This window comes from Malaclemys terrapin, chromosome 17, assembly GCF_027887155.1.
Source record: "Malaclemys terrapin pileata isolate rMalTer1 chromosome 17, rMalTer1.hap1, whole genome shotgun sequence".
In the NCBI taxonomy this organism is placed as follows: Eukaryota; Metazoa; Chordata; order Testudines; family Emydidae; genus Malaclemys; species Malaclemys terrapin.
The window spans coordinates 23115303-23133481 of record NC_071521.1 but is presented as its reverse complement, the minus strand read 5'-3'; the positions used below and the strand labels follow the sequence as shown (position 1 = coordinate 23133481).

The window sequence follows — 18179 nt, the reverse complement described above, 5'->3', positions numbered from 1 at the left end:
TTTGACAATGGCCCCTGATGCCTCCTGTGTTGTCATCTTACCCTCCAGGTGACCGTCTTCATCTACTCGGACTTGCTGCTCTTCACTAAGGAAGATGAGCCCGGGCGCTGCAATGTGTTGAGGAATCCTCTCTATCTCCAGAGTGTCAAACTCCAGGAGGGTGAGTGTGCCAGCAGGCAGAAGCCTGGCTTTGGTGGATTCTCAATGGCTCGCTGAGCTCGCTGGCAAGTGGGGCAGCCCAGGCAGCATGCCGTCACCCACCGTTGTTTCTCGCTGTTGCAAGGGTTTCAGAAGTACATGATTTCCCCTCCTGCTTGTCCTGCTGAATGTACACCCCATGGGAGGAGCTCAGGACACGCAGTGAGCTCCCTTCCCTGGGGGTTCCAGCCAGCCCTGCCCACCATCACCCAGCACAGGCTCCGGTCTGTTCATATTCCGGGGCACATAGGCAGAACTCTGGTTGCCAGGGAACTGCAGGCCTCTTGCCGAGACAGTCCCTTGCTGTTGTGGGAGTGGACAGGGCTCGTCTCCAGGGATGACAGGCTGGCCCTTCCAAGGCCGCTGTGTGCTGTGCAGTCACCATGCTGAGCTGTCCTTCCCCGTCCTGCCGGGGCCATATTGTTTGCAGCAGTGGCTAGCTGAGACAGTGAAGGAAACGAAGTCTTGAGGTTTCCCCTCTGGTGCTTTAACAGAGCACAGCAGCTTCTTCCGGAGGTCTCTGACTAAGCTCTAGTGACCTTTGCTTACCACACTTCCTCCTTCAACCGCCTACGGTTTCCCTTCACAGCTAGCCAGGGCAGTTTCTCCCATCAACGCCACACCGATGGCTGCTGGGTCGGGTTGGGAGCCTTCCTCTCACGCTGCCTGCCTGGCCTGGCTGCTACACCCCCTGATGGGCTGGCTGCAGGGACGGCTCCAGCGGTGGGGAGCAATCTGAGCCAATTGATTCAGTTGGGATGCTGGGAGGGGGTGGGGAGGCTGCTCAGATACAAATGAGGAACACCCCTTCCCTGACCCCGGTTCCCTGCCTCTCCTTCCCTGGGGCAGCCAGCATACCTGGGAACATGTGCAAATCCTCTTTGAACAGCCCTCCAGCCTGCAGCCCCCAAGTGGCAGCTGCTGAGGCTGGAGATGACATGGGCGGTGGGTGGCGGGCGGGAGGCAATGGAGATGAGATGGAGAACTGAGGAGTGGATGGTAGACCCGGCACTGAAGGACTAGCCTGCTCATTGCTTCATGTTCCTGGTTTGCATTGGTGGGTTGTGCAGACTGGCTCACAGCTCACAGCCACCCCAGACCTTGGCCAGGCGAGCCTAGCACTCGTCCGGCTGTGTAATTGGTGCAGGTGAAGATGTCTGATTGATGGGAGACCTGCTTGGGCAGGGCAGAGGAGTGGGAGTAGCTGACATTCTGTGTGGGTGGAGCCGTGAGGTGCTGTGGACGTGGTGCACTGCCCGGATCTCCCCACCCCATCTCCTTCCCCAGTCCCAGGCCTGAAGTTGCTGTGGAATAGGGTTGCCCAGTCTCCAGGAATTACAGATGAATCTTTAATTAAAGATTATGTCACGTGATGAAGCCTCCAGGAATACGTCTAACCAAAATTGTCCCCCTCCTGTGGAATCAGGCTCTGCTGTTTGGTATCCCAGTGTAGATGGCACTAGGAGTCCACATCTCTGGAGCGGGGCTGTCCTCCCCAACTAATGATTTACCGAGTGTTTCCTGTTTGTGAATTTCCCATCACTCCTCCAGCTGATTTGAACTCTCTGGGAATGAGTTTTGGCTGTCAGCTTTTTCCAGTTCCTTGTGAGCTCTGGATAGTGAATCTTTGAGCTGTTTATGACATGCAGGTCACCTGGTATGTTTGTTTCTTTTGCAAGAGTCACTTAGCATTGCCTGTTTCCAGGAGCTCTCTGCCAGTGAACTCATTCACTAGACTATATGGGGAGAGCAGACACAGTGAGGGATGACACAGGAAAAGCAAACTCATTTAGGGTATGTCTACACTACGAAATTAGTTCGAATTTATAGAAGCCGGTTTTATTGAAATCGGTTGTATACAGCCGATTGTGTATGTCCACACAATAAAATGCTCTAGGTGCTCTAGTCGGCGGACCGCGTCCACAGTACGAGGCTAGCGTCGACTTCCGGAGCATTGCACTATGGGTAGCTATCCCACAGCTATCCCACAGTTCCCGCAGTCTCCGCCGCCCCTTGGAATTCTGGGTTGAGATCCCAATGCCCGGATGATGCAAAACAGTGTCGCGGGCGGTTCTGGGTACATGTCGTCAGGCCCCTCCCTCCCCCGTCACAGCAACGGCAGACAATAGATTCGCGCCTTTTTATCTGGGTTACCTGGGTTACCTGTGCAGACAACATGGAGCCCGCTCAGCTCAGCTGAGCTCACCGTCACCATATGTCCTCTGGGTGCCGGCAGACGTGGGACTGCATTGCTACACAGCAGCAGCTGCCAACTGCCTTTTGGCGGTAGACGGTGCAGTAGACTGGTAGCCTTCATCGGCGATCTGGGTGCTGGCAGCCGTGGGGCTTGCCTTTTGGCAGTAAATGGTGTATTATGACTGTTAGCCGGCCTATTACAAGTCGGGTCATCGCACGTTAGCAGAGTCTTCCCTGAGCAGCAGCTCGTACAATAGGCCTGAAGACCATCGTCATACACCGCCCCGTATTTGCTGCCAAGCACCCAGAAAGATGCTGAGGGCTATCAGTCACGCTGCACCGTCGTCTTAAGATGTAAAAACATAGATTTTCTCTGTATTCATTTGCTTCCCCCTCCCTCCGTCAAATCAACGGCCTGCTAAACCCAGGGTTTTCAGTTTAATCTTTGGGGGGACCATTCTGTGTGACAGTTGTTTGTGTCTCTCCCTGATGCACAGCCACCGTTCTTGATTTTAATTCCCTGTGCCTGTACGCCATGTCGTCACTCAGCCCCCCTCCCTCCTTCCCCTAGGCCGTCAGATACTACGTTTGCGCCACAGCTCGAGCCGAGAAGCGGTTCGCGCCTTTTCTTTGAATTCTGGGTTGAGATCCCAATGCCCGGATGATGCAAAACAGTGTCGCGGGCGGTTCTGGGTACATGTCGTCAGGCCCCTCCCCCCTCGTCACAGCAACGGCAGACAATAGATTCGCGCCTTTTTACCTGGGTTACCTGTGCAGACAACATACCACGGCAAGCATGGAGCCCGCTCAGCTCAGCTGAGCTCACCGTCACCATATGTCCGCTGGGTGCCGGCAGACGTGGGACTGCATTGCTACACAGCAGCAGCTGCTAACTGCCTTTTGGCGGTAGACGGTGTAGCATGAGTGATAGCCGTGGGGCTGGCAGCCGTAGTGCTGCATTGCACCAGCCCCTTCCAGGCGATGGTATATTATGACTGGTACCCATCGTCGTCATACTGGTATGGCTGTCAATCATGGCCACCTGGGCAGACATGCTACTGTTTCGATGATGATGGTTACCAGTCATAATATACTATTTTCTGCCAATTGCCCAATATTGTCTGCTAAGCACCCAGAAGAGGCCGAGGGCAATGCTGGGTGCTGGCGGACGTGGGGCTGGCAGACGTGGGGCTGCATTGCACCAGCCCCTTGCCAGGCGATGGTATATTATGACTGGTACCCATCGTCGTCGTACTGGTGTGGCTGTCAATCATGGCCACCTGGGCAGACATGCTACTGTTTCGATGATGATGGTTACCAGTCGTAATATACTATTTTCTGCCAATTGCCCAGTATTGTCTGCTAAGCACCCAGAAGAGGCCGAGGGCGATGCTGGGTGCTGGCGGACGTGGGGCTGCATTGCTACACAGCAGCAGCCCCTTGCCTTTTGGCAGATGATGGTATATTATGATTGGTACCCATCATCATCGTACTGGTATGGCTGTCACTCATGCTGCAGCGTCGGCTGCCACCTTAAGATGTAAAAAATAGATTTGTTCTGTGTTCATTTGCTTCCCCTTCCTCCGTGAAATCAACGGCCTGCTAAGCCCAGGGTTTCCAGTTTAATCTTTGGGGGGACCATTCTGTGTGACAGTTGTTTGTGTTTCTCCCTGTTCCTGTACCTGTACGCCATGTCGTCACTCGGCCCTCCCTCCCTCCCTCCCTCCCGCCCTCCTTCTCCTGGTCCATCAGATACTACTTTCGCGCCTTTTTTCTGACCAGGCGCCATAGCTAGCACTGGGATCATGGAGCCCGCTCAGATCACCGCGGAAATTATGAGCACTATGAACACCACGCGCATTGTCCTGGAGTATATGCAGAGCCAGAACATGCCAAGGCGAAACCCGGACCAGGCGAGGAGGCGATTGCAGCACGGCGACGAGAGTGATGAGGAAATTGACATGGCCATAGACCTCTCACAAGGCACAGGCCCCAGCAATGTGGAAATCATGGTGTCACTGGGGCAGGTTGATACCGTGGAACGCCGATTCTGGGCCCGGGAAACAAGCACAGACTGGTGGGACCGCATCTTGCTGCAGGTATGGGACGATTCCCAGTGGCTGCGAAACTTTCGCATGCATAAGGGCACTTTCATGGAACTTTGTGACTTGCTTTCCCCTGCCCTGAAACGCCAGGATACCAAGATGAGAGCAGCCCTCACAGTTGAGAAACGAGTGGCGATAGCCCTGTGGAAGCTTGCAACGCCAGACAGCTACCGGTCAGTCGGGAATCAATTTGGAGTGGGCAAATCTACTGTGGGGGCTACTGTGATCCAATTTGCCAGGGCAATGAAAGACCTGGTGATAGCAAGGGTAGTGACTCTGGGCAACGTGCAGTCAATAGTGGATGGTTTTGCTGAAATGGGATTCCCAAACTGTGGCGGGGCCATAGACGGAACCCATATCCCTATCTTGTCACCGGAGCACCAAGCCACCGACTACGTAAACCGCAAGGGGTACTTTTCAATGCTGCTGCAAGCCCTGGTGGATCACAAGGGACGTTTCACCAACATCAACGTGGGATGGCCGGGAAAGGTACATGATGCTCGCGTCTTCAGGAACTCTGCTCTGTTTCGAAAGCTGGAGGAAGGGACTTTCTTCCCGGACCAGAAAGTGACCATTGGGGATGTTGAAATGCCTATCGTGATCCTTGGGGACCCAGCCTACCCCTTAATGCCATGGCTCATGAAGCCATACACAGGCAGCCTGGACAGGAGTCAGGACCTGTTCAACTACAGGCTGAGCAAGTGCCGAATGGTGGTGGAATGTGCATTTGGACGTTTAAAAGCGCGCTGGCGCAGCTTACTGACTCGCTTAGACCTCAGCGAAAAGAATATCCCCATTGTTATTGCTGCTTGCTGTGCGCTCCACAATATCTGTGAGAGTAAGGGGGAGACCTTTATGGCGGGGTGGGAGGTTGAGGCAACTCGCCTGGCCGCTGATTACGCGCAGCCAGACACCAGGGCGGTTAGAGGAGCACAGCAGGGCGCGGTGCGCATCAGAGAAGCTTTGAAAACGAGTTTTGTGACTGGCCAGGCTACTGTGTGAAACTTCTGTTTGTTTCTCCTTGATGAACCCTCCAAACCCCCCCCCCCCCGACCCAGTTCACTCTACTTCCCTGTAAACCAACCACCCCACCCCACCCTCCCCTCCCCTCCCGCTTGCAGAGGCAATAAAGTCATTGTTTTTTCACATTCATGCATTCTTTATTAGTTCCTTACAGAGGTAGGGGGATAATTGCCAAGGTAGCTGGGATGGGTGGGGGAGGAGGGATGGAAAAGGACACACTGCATTTTAAAACTTTAACTCTTATTGAAGCCCAGCCTTCTGATGCTTGGGCGATCATCTGGGATGGAGTGACTGGGTGGACGGAGGCCCCCCCACCGTGTTCTTGGGCGTCTGGGTGAGGAGGCTATGGAACTTGGGGAGGAGGGCTGTTGGTTACACAGGGGCTGTAGCGGCGGTCTCTGCTCCTGCTGCCTTTCCTGCAACTCAACCATATGCTCGAGCATATCACTTTGATGCTCCAGCAGACGGAGCATTGCCTCTTGCCGTCTGTCTGCAAGCTGATGCCACCTATCGTCTTCAGCCCGCCACCTCTCCTCTCGTTCATGTTGGGCTTTTCTCATCTCCGACATTGACTGCCTCCACGCATTCTGCTGTGCTCTATCAGCCTGGGCGGACATCTGCAGCTCCGTGAACATCTCGTCCCTCGTCTTACGTTTTCTCTTTCTAATGTTCACGAGCCTCTGCGAAGGAGAAACATTTGCAGCTGGTGGAGGAGAAGGGAGAGGTGGTTAAAAAAGACACATTTTAGGGAACAATGGGTACACTCTTTCATTACAAGGTCGCATATTTCGGCTTGCAGGCAGCCATCGTAGGCCACAGTGTTTTGGCTTTTTTAACCTTCTTAACATGCGGGAAAGGTTGCAAACAGCAGCGCATTTCCCATATCAAGGATGTATTGGGTTGTCCATTTAAAATGGGGTTTCAATGTAAAAGGAGGGGGCTGCGGTTTCCCGGTTAACATGCGGCACAAACACAAGTAAACCCCCCTCCCCCCCCCACACACACACGATTCTCTGGGATGATCACTTCACCCCTCCCCCCCACCGCGTGGTTAACAGCGGGGAACATTTCTGGTCAGAATAGCAGGAACGGGCGCCTCTGAATGTCCCCCTTAATAAAATCACCCCATTTCAACCAGGAGAGCTTTCTGGAGATGTCCCTGGAGGATTTCCGCTCCATCCCCATACACGTTAACAGACTTGCTTGCTTTTTTTTTTGTAATGTTTACAAATATTTACAAAGTTACACTCACCAGAGGTCTCCTGTGTGCCCTGAGGGTCTTGGGTGAGTTCGGGGGTTACTGGTTCCAGGTCCAGTGTCACAAACATATCCTGGCTGTTGGGGAAACCGGTTTCTCCGCTTCCTTGCTGCTGTGAGTTACCTACAGTACCTCCATCGTCATCTTCCTCGTTCCCCGAACCGTCTTCCCTGTGTGTTTCTCCAGTGAGAGAGTCATAGCACACGGTTGGGGTAGTGGTGGCTGCACCCCCTAGGATCGCATGCAGCTCCGCGTAGTAGCGGCAAGTTTGCGGCTCTGCCCCGGACCTTCCGTTTGCTTCTCTGGCTTTGTGGTAGGCTTGCCGTAGCTCCTTAATTTTCACGCGGCACTGCTGTGTGTCCCTGTTATGGCCTCGGTCCTTCATGGCCTTGGAGATCTTTTCTAATACTTTTCCATTTCTTTTACTGCTACGGAGTTCAGCTATCACTGCTTCATCTCCCCATATGGCGAGCAGATCTCGTACCTCCCGTTCGGTCCATGCTGGAGCTCTTTTGCGATCCTGGGAGGACTCCATGACGGTTACCTGTGCTGATGAGCTCTGCGTGGTCACCTGTGCTCTCCACGCTGGGCAAACAGGAAATGAAATTCAAACCTTCGCGAGTCTTTTCCTGTCTACCTGGTCAGTGCATCTGAGTTGAGAGCGCTGTCCAGAGCGGTCACAATGAAGCACTGTGGGATAGCTCCCGGAGGCCAATAACATCGAATTCCGTCCACACTACCCCAATTCCGACCCGCAAAGGCCGGTTTTATCGCTAATCCCCTCGTCGGAGGTGGTGTAAAGAAACCGGTTTAAAGGGCCCTTTAAGTCGAAAGAAAGGGCCTCGTTGTGTGGACGTGTCCAGGCTTAATTCGGTTTAACGCTGCTAAAGTCGACCTAAACCCGTAGTGTAGACCAGGCCTTAGAAACAAGGCTGAATATGCGTGAGAATGGTTTTGACACTCTTCCCCCAGCGCAGGTTGTTTCTAAAGAACAGATACAGAAATGTTGCCCCTTAGAGTCCATCGGCACTTGGAGCTGGGGACTGAGTCTCAGCTCAAGGAGAAATGCTCACATGAGCTCTCATCGAGCTCGCGGGCTAGGGAGAGTGTAGCCCAGCTGCAGGAGGGGCTAGCAGCCCCCGGCCCAGCCCATTGGGATGTCCTTGGGACGGCTGGTTGCACTGCCAAGGCTGTGCTCTGGCTTTAGCTCACTAGCTGTATTTCCCCTCGAGCTACGAATCACATCCCAGCTCGAAGTGTGGCCACCCCCTGAGGAGAGTACGTTTCTGTGAGCAGCAGGTGCATGTTTGATTTCCCAGCTGGGCCCTGTGGCCGAGTCGCTCGGAACTGCTGCCAGATGGCTGCTTTCTCCTGCACCTGGGCAGGAGCTTGGAGAAGTTGGCTCTGCCCATGGCCGTTGCTCAGGTCACTCAGGTCCTGCGCTGGGCTTTGCCGTCTGCTCCTTCGTGCCAGCTGGATTTCTCAGGAAGCCGTCTGTTATTTATTGCCTGAGCAAGCACAGGGAGCCCCTCCAGAAAGGGATGTGTCTTTCTGCCTTTCATAACCTTTAGCGTGACCTTCCCCCGGAATCCAGCTCAGTGCCGTTTGCTCCCAGAAAGTTGCCTGCTTATGGAGCACCCAAGTCTGGTGCAAAAACGTGTCACCGAGCCAGAGGCAAAGTCAAAAGCCGTCAGTCCCTTTTGGCAATGACTTTCTGCCGCTCTCCTAAATAACGGAATGGCCCGTTAATAGGAACAGGCGTATTGCTGAGTGTAACAATTGAGACATCTCCGGTACACTGAAGACCATTGTGATGTTTCCTGTTTCTGCTGCTCGCTGCACTGTGCTAAAGCAAATCAGTGTAATCGGCTTTACAATGCACTGTCTTCCTGCTTTAGCTCAGCATGGCTGATGAGCATCATGCCAGCCAGGGTTTCCAATGTAATGGGACGAGCGTCCTTGGTTAGATACTGTGGGAATTTCCATCCCAAACTTACTGACTTGCTGGGACCACACCCCTACTGGGGCGGGAAGCTTCCGATCGGGAATGGAAAGGGGCAACCATACAGAATAGCCACTGTGAGATCTGCCCCAGCCATGCTCCTTGGCCCCACCCTTTTCGCACTCCAGAGTAGGAACAGAGGCTTCTCCCTTTGCATGCTGCTCTGCTGGCCCAGTGCTCTGGGTCCTGAGGGGGCACCATGCTCAAGCAGCCTCTTGTATGGTAATTAGCCCCAGGATTTCAACACTGTCCCACTCCCTCTGCTGGGCCTCTCCCATCTTGCTGCTGCTGGCTGGAGCCAAAGTGGCTGTTAGCCATTACTCGGGACTTTGGCAATGGAGTGAGCCGTTGCTCTGTTTGGAGGTGCCCCCAGAGGCTAGTCTCCCTGTAGATGAATGGCCTCCTCCAGGCACCCCCTTGGGGCAGCCCTGCAAGTGGCTCCTTGCCTCAGTGTCCTTCTTGGGTAACTCAAAAGACTTCACTTCAGGTTCTTACTTAAACAGCATCCCTCCTGGGGGCCAGCTGATTACAGCAACTTTATGCAGGAGTCTCTACCTGAGTCCCTGAACCTAGTCCATATCCCCCATGCACACAGTCTTTGTTCTCACCACACCCCAGCTCTCCAGCAAGGAGACAGCAGCAGGTACATCCCTCCGCTGCTCCCCTGCCTCTGGCCCTGGGCACTAACTGCAGCTTAGAGCCTGCAGACATCTCCCTCTGCTGCTTCTTCTGCCTTCGGCCCTCTCCAGCTCCCCGTCAGCAAACCCCTCTTTCTTCTCTCCTGCCTTTAACCTGCCCCCAGGAACCACCGTCTGTCTCTGGCAGCTCCCATCTCCTACCCTTCGCCAGGCTGACTCCTGACTGATCTTTCGTAGCCCCCAGGTGCTGTCCCACTTTCTTAATTAGCCCAGCAGGGAGCTCCTGGTCTGGAGCAGGAGTGCTGAGCCGTTTCATGTAATGGGCCAGCTGCCCCGTTACACTTGCTCTGCAGCTGCAGGGCCCCGGGCTGCAGTTGTTGCAATGCACTGCCAGCCCACCCCCGTTCCCATCCCACTGGCCTGACAGCAGCTCCTGGGTTCTTGTCGTCTGCTCCCCTGCCTCTGGAAAGGGGGGTGGGGGTGGGCGTTGGGGTGCTGAACTGCTGCTTACAGGGGCCCACATTACACACAGTGATTGTTGGCTCTGTGGGGACGTGACTGGCCTGCAGGGCTTAATCTGTGCTGGGTGGTTCTGTGTACAAGCCGTTTGTTCCCCTTCAGTGCTTTGCAGCATATGCCCAGCGGGTCAGAGAGGGACACTGCCTGCCTGATGTTCTTATGCAAAGAATCTTAAACATTTGGTCCTTGGCTTTTTGTGCTGCTTTCTCTCTTGGAGCATTTCCCTGAGCGTGGCTGATCCCAGCCTGTTTCTCTGTCACAGCAGAGCCGGGATGGCATTTGACAGGCCGTTATTATTCATTATTGGTTAGTGCGGGAGGGGGGGGGTACAAGAGGGCAGAAGTAGGCATGCCCGGACCCTGTGATTATGTAACCTTTCCATTGCAATAGCATCTAGCACCTCCAACCAGTGCGGAGGCCCGCGGGGCTGAGTGTGGCACAGACATATTCAGGGGCAGCTCCAGCCGCAATGGGCTCACCTCTAAGCGAGAGATACAGAGGCAACAGGCCCGCTGGGGCGTGACTAGCGTGTGTTTGCACAGCTGATATTATATTTGACTCGCATGCTGTGGGCATTTGCCAGAATGAGCCCATAGAAAGGCCAGGGTCCTGCCCTAGAGAGAACGAGCAGATACGCCCGGGTCCAGCCTGCCCTAGAGAGAACGAGCAGATACGCCCAGGTCCTGCCCTAGAGAGAACGAGCAGATACGCCCGGGTCCAGCCTGCCCTAGAGAGAACGAGCAGATATGCCCGGGTCCAGCCTGCCCTAGAGAGAACGAGCAGATACGCCCAGGTCCTGCCCTAGGTTGCTTCCAACATAAGAGCCCAGATACAAAGGGCGGGGAGTGAGGCACTGACGACTTTCCTTTCATTCCCTCTTTTCCTGGTGCCTCGGTTTTTCACCCTGGTCAGTTCTGTGGTGTTGGTTATTCAGCGTCTCCCCCCGATCCCTCCCTGTGCTCTGTAACCCCAGCATATAAACAACCATTGTCACAGGCAGCTCTGCTGAGGTCAGGGGCTGGGGGGAAGTTTGTAGATGGGGCAGGTGCTCAGATACCATGGTCATGGGTGCACACCTCCCTTTCCTCTTCTGTCCCCCCTCCCCCGCAGGAGCCCAGAGCACCTCACCACGGCCCCAGTGGCACGGCAGTGGTGCTGGAACATTTTTAATAGTGGGGGTGCTGAAAACCAGACCCCTTACCCCTATCCACCCTCCCACCCCCAGAGCTGAGGCTGGGACCCCGGACGTGTGGGGCCAGCAGCTGGGAGTGCTGCAGCACTCCCCTTACCCCTAGTTTCCACGCCTACGTGGCACAGCCGCAGCGGCTCCATCTCTGGATCATCAGGCAGCCAGCCCCAGAGCGCCGGGCGGTGCGGCCCTAGTGCCAGCCGCCTTGAGTACCCGTGGCAGGTTGGCCAGCCTCAGCCCCCGCCAGCCTGGGCCAGGGCAGAGCATGGGTGGGGTCATGCCATGCTGTTTGGGGAGGCACAGCCTCCCCCAGCCTATGATACCTGCCGCCCATGATGCCTGGGGTTGGTGGTACTCACGCGTGCACACACACACAAACCAGGCTGCCATGTGAGTGTGGCTTAGTGACACCAGAGGAGCACAGGCAAGCTGGTTTCGATCTCCCTCACCACTGGGAGCTGTGCCTCGGTGGGAACCCCCAGTGTTCCTGGTGGCTGGGCCACAGTAAAGACTCTTTGTTTTCCCCTCTCATTCTGTGTCAGCGCAGTGAATGATCAGAAATCCCAGCAGGGCCTGAGCTTGAGGGTTTCCTGTTGCTCCAGCTGCTCTCAGTGCTGGTCACAGATCACCTGCCCCTGTGGGAGAGAGTGTGTGTTGTAAATGCTCCAGGGAGTGATGGACAGGTGATTCAGAGGCCTCATTAGTTTTGCCTTGTGGTTCTCATTACTGTTTATTGAGCCTGGACTCCAGAGGCGATCCCGGCAATTACAAGCCAGTAACCTAACTGCAGTACCAGGCAAATTGGCTGAAACTCTAGGAAAGAACAGAATTCTTATAAACAGAGATGAACATGATATGTTGGGGAAGGGTCAACATGGCTTTTGTCAAGGGAAATCACGCCTCACCAATCTCTTAGAATTCTTTGAGGGAGTCAATGAGCATGTGAACAAGTGTGATCCACTGGATATAGTGGACTTGGACTTTCAGAAAGTCTTTGACAAGGTCCCTCACCAAAGGCTTTTAAGCAAAGTGAGCAGTCCTGGGAGAAGAGGGAAGGTCCTCTCCTGGATCAGCAATTGGCTAAGATAGAAAACAAAAGGTAGGAATAAATAGTCAGTTTTCACAATGGAGAGAGGTAAATAGCAGGGTCCCTCAGGGATCTGTACTGGGACCTGTGCGATCAACAGATTCATAAATGATCTGCAAGATGGGGTGAGCAGTGAGATGGCAAAGTTTACAGATGATACACAATTACTCAAGATAGTTAAGTCCCAAGCAAAGAGCTACAAAAGGATCCCACAAAGGATCTCTGGGTGACTGGGCAAGAAAATGGCAGATGAAATTCAATGTTGATAAATGCAAAGTAATGCACATTGGAAAACATAATCCCAACTATACATATAAAATGATGGGGTCTAAATTGGCTGTTACTACTCAAGGAAGAGAGTGTGGAGTCACTGTGGATAGTTCTCTGACTACATCTGCTCAGTGTGCAGCAGCATCCAAAAAACCGAACAGAATGTTAGGAACAATTAGAACAATTCATAAAGCCACTATATAACTACATGGTACGCCCCCACTGTGAACACTGCAGGCAGTTCTGGTCACCCCTTCTCAAAAATGTTACATTCGAATTGGAAAAGGAACATGTAGCGCCCCCTCTCCACCCAGTTACCTTCTTTAAAGCCAATCTGCTGACAGGTTGTGATGGACAGGTCTGGGTTCTTCTGGATCCCGCCACCCACTCAGCAGGGTGTATCTTCTTTATTTTTTCCTATGAATTTATTTGGCGGTGCCTCCACCTCCCTCGCTCCTTCCTGGAAGTGTCACCAGGACAGCTTGGGAAGAAAATTCTAACCACAGGGTAATCCCCACTTACTTGCCAGATAGTTGGAGGTTGATAATATCCATGACTTTCCCCAGTCACGTGACTTGAGGTAGCAAATGTAAGATGAGTGTCTCGTTGGTACACGTACTTTGTTGGGGCCCTTGATGACCTATGACCACGATATCGTCTCTGCAGTGATTTAGCAGTGTGGCTGGCTGGCTTCAGTTCAGCCCAAAGGACTGACAAGTGGGAGAAGACAGTAAATCCCTCCACAGGTTTAATATGCAGCAGGTTATAAAATCCCCAAACCCGCACTCCCTGGCTTGAGAACACAGATCAGGGAGTAGGAGGTCCCCAAAACAAATTCCCTGACTGACTAACTAAAAGATGGTGCACTCACAAACTCCATGAATGATCCTCAGGTTCAGAGCTGACTCTGGACTCCTTGGTCACTGCAGAGGGGCTGCTCTCTGCTAGCCGGGATTCTCTTAAGGCAGGGAACAGGCTGCTTCGGTCCCAGGATTTCCCCTCATCACAAAGGGATGCAGGGCTCAAGGTGCAAGTTACACAACTGTACTAAAATCCAAACTGTCGTCTCCTAGTCCAGCATCCAGACACACTCCCAGCAGCCTGCAGCCCCGGACTAGCAGCCAGAGCAGAGCTGACCATGTGGGGACTGGTCTCCCCTAGGGAGCTGGAGGGCGAACCCAGCCTGGCTGGGGAAGTTTCCCAGCAAAGCTCTACAAACCGGGAATCATCAGTGGAGAGGGAAAAGCCCAGCTGAGGGATCTTGCTGTCAGGTCCCTAGAGGCCAGTTCTCAGGGGGAACCCTGCATGCAGGCCTGGGACTCCCCAGCTCCCCGCACAGCTAGTCCTGCCCTTGCCCTGGCTGGCTCCAGGCTGACTCAAAAAATGGCTTCTCCCCTTTCCTGAGCTCCCTGGGAGGGGCACCTCACTCCCTATTGGTTTCCGGACAGACTCTGAATCTGCCTTGGCTCCCCCTCCCTACCAGGGACAGTGCACCTCTCCCTGAGCTGCCAGCAGACAGAGCCCCAGGAATCTAGGTCATCTCCTTGAGGGTTACAAACAGAAAAAGGCAACAAAAATAATGAGGGGTATGGAACAGCTTCCATACGAGGAAAGATTTAAAAGACTGGGATTGTTCACTTTAGAAAAGAGATGACGAAGGGGGGATCTGATAGAGGCCTATAAAATCATGACTAGTGTGGAGAAAGTGATTAGGGAAGTGTTATTTACCCCTTCACATGACACGAGAACCAGGGGTCACTCAATGAAATTAAGAGGCAGCAGGTTTAAAACAAACAACAGGAAGTATTTCTTCACACAACACACAGTCACCCTGTGGAACTCATTGCCAGGGATGTTGTGAAGGCCAAAACTATAACTGGGTTCAAAAAAGAACTAGATAAATTCATGGAGGACAGGTCCTTCAATGGCTGTTAGCTAAGATGGTCAGGCTGTGAGTGTCCCTAAATCTCCAATTGCCAGAAGCTGGGAGTGGATGGCAAGGGATGGATCATTGGAAAGTGCCCTGTTCTGTTCATTCCCTCTGAAGCATCTGGCAACGGCCACTGTCAGAGCACAGGATACTGGGTTAGATGGACCATTGGTCTGACCCAGTGTGGCCGTTCGAATGTTCCTGTGACTCCTCTTATCCCTTGCAGTGGGTATAAAATGTCGGAGGTAGACTTTTGGTTCCTCTGTATTTCCTCACACCATATAGGTGGTTAGTCACCTGGCCAGTGTGTTCTTCCAGCCCCGGAACTGCCTACCTGTGTACACTGCCCAGCAATGACCCTGCTACGGGGTCTGGGAAGGGAGGGGGTGGACCTGCAGAAGTAGGGTTCTTGCTTATCTAGATTGCAGGCCCTGGTTCTCATGGGAGACTTTAATCACCCCATATCTGCTGCGAGAGCAATACTGCGGTGCAAAGACAATCCAGGAAGTTTTTGGAAAGTGTAGGGGACAATTTCCTGGTGCAAGTGCTGGAGGAATCAACTAGAGGCAGAGCTCTTCTAGACCTGCTGCTCACAAACCGGGAAGAATTAGTAGGGGAAGCAAAAGTGGATGGGAACCTGGGAGGCAGTGACCATGAGATGGTCGAGTTCAGGATCCTGACACAAGGAAGAAAGCAACAGAATACGGACCCTGGACTTCAGAAAAGCAGACTTTGAGTCCCTCAAGGAACTGATGGGCAGGATCCCCTGGGAGAATAACATGAGAGGGAAAGGAGTCCAGGAGAGCTGGCTGTATTTTAAATAATCCTTATTGAGGGTGCAGGAAAAAAACACCCCGATGTGTAGAAAGAACAGTAAATATGGCAGGCGACCAGCTTGGCTTAACAGTGAAATCCTTGCTGATCTTAAACACAAAAAAGAAGCTTACAAGAAGTGGAAGATTGGACAAATGACCAGGGAGGAGTATAAAAATATTGCTCAGGCATGCAGGAGTGAAATCAGGAAGGCCAAATCACACTTGGAGTTGCAGCTAGCAAGAGATGTTAAGAGTAACAAGAAGGGTTTCTTCAGGTATGTTAGCAACAAGAAGCAAGTCAAGGAAAGTGTGGGCCCCTTACTGAATGAGGGAGGCAACCTAGTAACAGAGGATGTGGAAAAAGCTAATGTACTCAATGCTTTTTTTGCCTCTGTCTTCACGAACAAGGTCAGCTCCCAGACTGCTGCACTGGGCAGCACAGTATGGGGAGAAGTTGACCAGCCCTCTGTGGAGAAAGAAGTGGTTCGGGACTATTTAGAAAAACTGGACGAGCACAAGTCCATGGGGCTGGATGCGCTGCATCCGAGGGTGCTAAAGGAGTTGGCGGATATGATTGCAGAGCCATTGGCCATTATCTTTGAAAACTCCTGGCGATCGGGGGAGGTCCCGGATGACTGGAAAAAGGCTAATGTAGTGCCCATCTTTAAAAAAGGGAAGAAGGAGAATCCGGGGAACTACAAGCCAGTCAGCCTCACTTCAGGTCCTGGAAAAATCATGGAGCAGGTCCTCAAGGAATCAATTCTGAAGCACTTAGAGGAGAGGAAAGTGATCAGGAACAGTCAGCATGGATTCACGAAGGGCAAGTCATGCCTGACTAACCTAATTGCCTTCTATGAGGAGATAACTGGGTCTGTGGATGAGGAGAAAGCAGTGGATGTGTTATTCCTTGACTTTAGCAAAGCTTTTGATACAGTCTCCCACCCACAGTATTCTTGCCAGCAAGTTAAAGAAGTATGGGCTGGATGAATGGACTATAAGGTGGATAGAAAGCTGGCTAGATCATCGGGTTCAACGGGTAGTGGTCAACAGCTCCATGTCTAGTTGGCAGCCGGTTTCAAGCGGAGTGCCCCAGGGGTCAGTCCTGGGGCCGGTTTTGTTCAATATCTTCATTAATGATCTGGAGGATGGTGTGGACTGCACCCTCAGCAAGTTTGCAGATGACACTAAACTGGGAGGAGTGGTAGATACGCTGGAGGGTAGGGATAGGCTACAAAGGGACCTAGACAAATTAGAGGATTGGGCCAAAAGAAACCTGATGAGGTTCAACAAGGACAAGTGTAGAGTCCTGCACGTAGGATGGAAGAATCCCATGTACTGCTACAGACTAGGGACCGAATGGCTAGGAAGCAGTTCTGCAGAAAAGGACCTAGGGGTTACAGTGGACGAGAAGCTGGATACGAGTCAACAGTGTGCCCTTGTTGCCAAGAAGGCTAACGGCATTTTGGGCTGTATAAGTAGGGGCATTGCCAGCAGATTGAGGGACGTGATCATTCCCCTCTATTCGACATTGGTGAGGCCTCATCTGGAGTACGGTGTCCAGTTTTGGGCCCCACACTACAAGAAGGATGTGGAAAAATTGGAAAGAGTCCAGCGGAGGGCAACAAAAATGATTAGGGGGCTGGACATGACTTATGAGGAGAGGCTGAGGGAACTGGGATTGTTTAGTCTGCAGAAGAGAAGAATGAGGGGGAATTTGATAGCTGCTTTCAACCACCTGAAAGAGGATTCCAAAGAGGATGGATCTAGACTGTTCTCAGTGGTAGCAGATGACAGAACAAGAAGCAATGGTCTCAAGTTGCAGTAGGGGCGGTTTAGGTTGGATATTAGGAAAAACTTTTTCACTAGGAGGGTGGTGAAGCACTGGCATGGGTTACCTAGTGAGGTGGTGGAATCTCCTTCCTTAGAGGTTTTTAAGGTCAGACTTGACACAGCCCTGGCTGGGATGATTTAGTTGGGGGTTGGTCCTGCTTTGAGCAGGGGGTTGGACCTCCTGAGGTCCCTTCCAACGCTGAGATTCTATGATTCTATGATTTATGTCTGTAACTTTCCAGAAGGGCATTGGCCACTCAGAAGGGAAATCAGTCCCAGTGGCCATGTGTTTTGTCCTCCTGTATTAAGCAGCCATCTGTTATGACGTATTATTGTAGGAACCCAAATACAGTAAATACACAAGGTCTCAAGACTATAACTTTCCCAAGGCAGCTACTAGCCAGTGTCACTAAATACATTATAAATAAAAATAAATTAATGGACGCTTGTGTCTGAGCTCGGGGAGCTGGCTTATCGACCTCGCAGACGGGCTGTGATAGCGGCTTGGGAGGCCATTCTCCTGCCTGATAGCCACATTGTGCTAAGCAGGCCTTGTTGAAGCTGGGCCCTAGTTTCATCTCTCTGCTCTTCAGAGTGAAGGAAGCAAGGAAGGGCCACATTTGGGGGGAGGGGAGAAGTGGGAGTTTTGTACACTAAGGAAGAGTAAAGGGAAATGGCCATTAAACCCCAGTATCAAGTAAATGGCCTGGCCTCCTAAGCTCCAGCCCCCCCGAGTGCAACGCCCTAGCTGGAGGCGTCTGCAGGGTCGCCCAGAACGCTGGCTTTGGCCGTGCAAGGCAGCCCTGATGACTGTCTGGGTTAAGGTGCTGTGGGGGTTCTGGTACAGCCTGCGTAGGAACTGTCTTGGGGTGCTGGTGGGATGCCCGGGCATGTGGGAGTGGTAAGTAGAGAGGTGGTGTGTGAGCTTTTGAACAACCCCTAGTGGCCACTTTGGAACCTGCGGGGGATGTGGAAGAAGCCATGGGCCCTTTCAGGTGCAGGAAGGTACTTCTTCGCTTTCGTAAGGATATAAAGCAGGCCCTGGGCTCCCAGCCCCATTACTTAGTTACAGTAGCAGAGGAGTATGAGGGCGTTTTCCAGACCCTAACTAACCCAGCA

General features: G+C 52.8%; 1 protein-coding gene across 5 annotated transcripts in view; it reads left to right on the top strand.

Annotated features, from left to right (window-relative positions):
* Nucleotides 1-18179, top strand: part of RGS3 (regulator of G protein signaling 3) — a 220711-nt gene that overhangs the window by 117259 nt on the left and 85273 nt on the right. For all 5 annotated transcript variants that reach the window (XM_054007250.1, XM_054007252.1, XM_054007249.1 and 2 more), the window contains one exon: nt 49-160. In XM_054007250.1, the coding sequence (XP_053863225.1) occupies nt 49-160 (112 nt within the window). The remainder of the gene's footprint in view (nt 1-48; nt 161-18179) is intronic.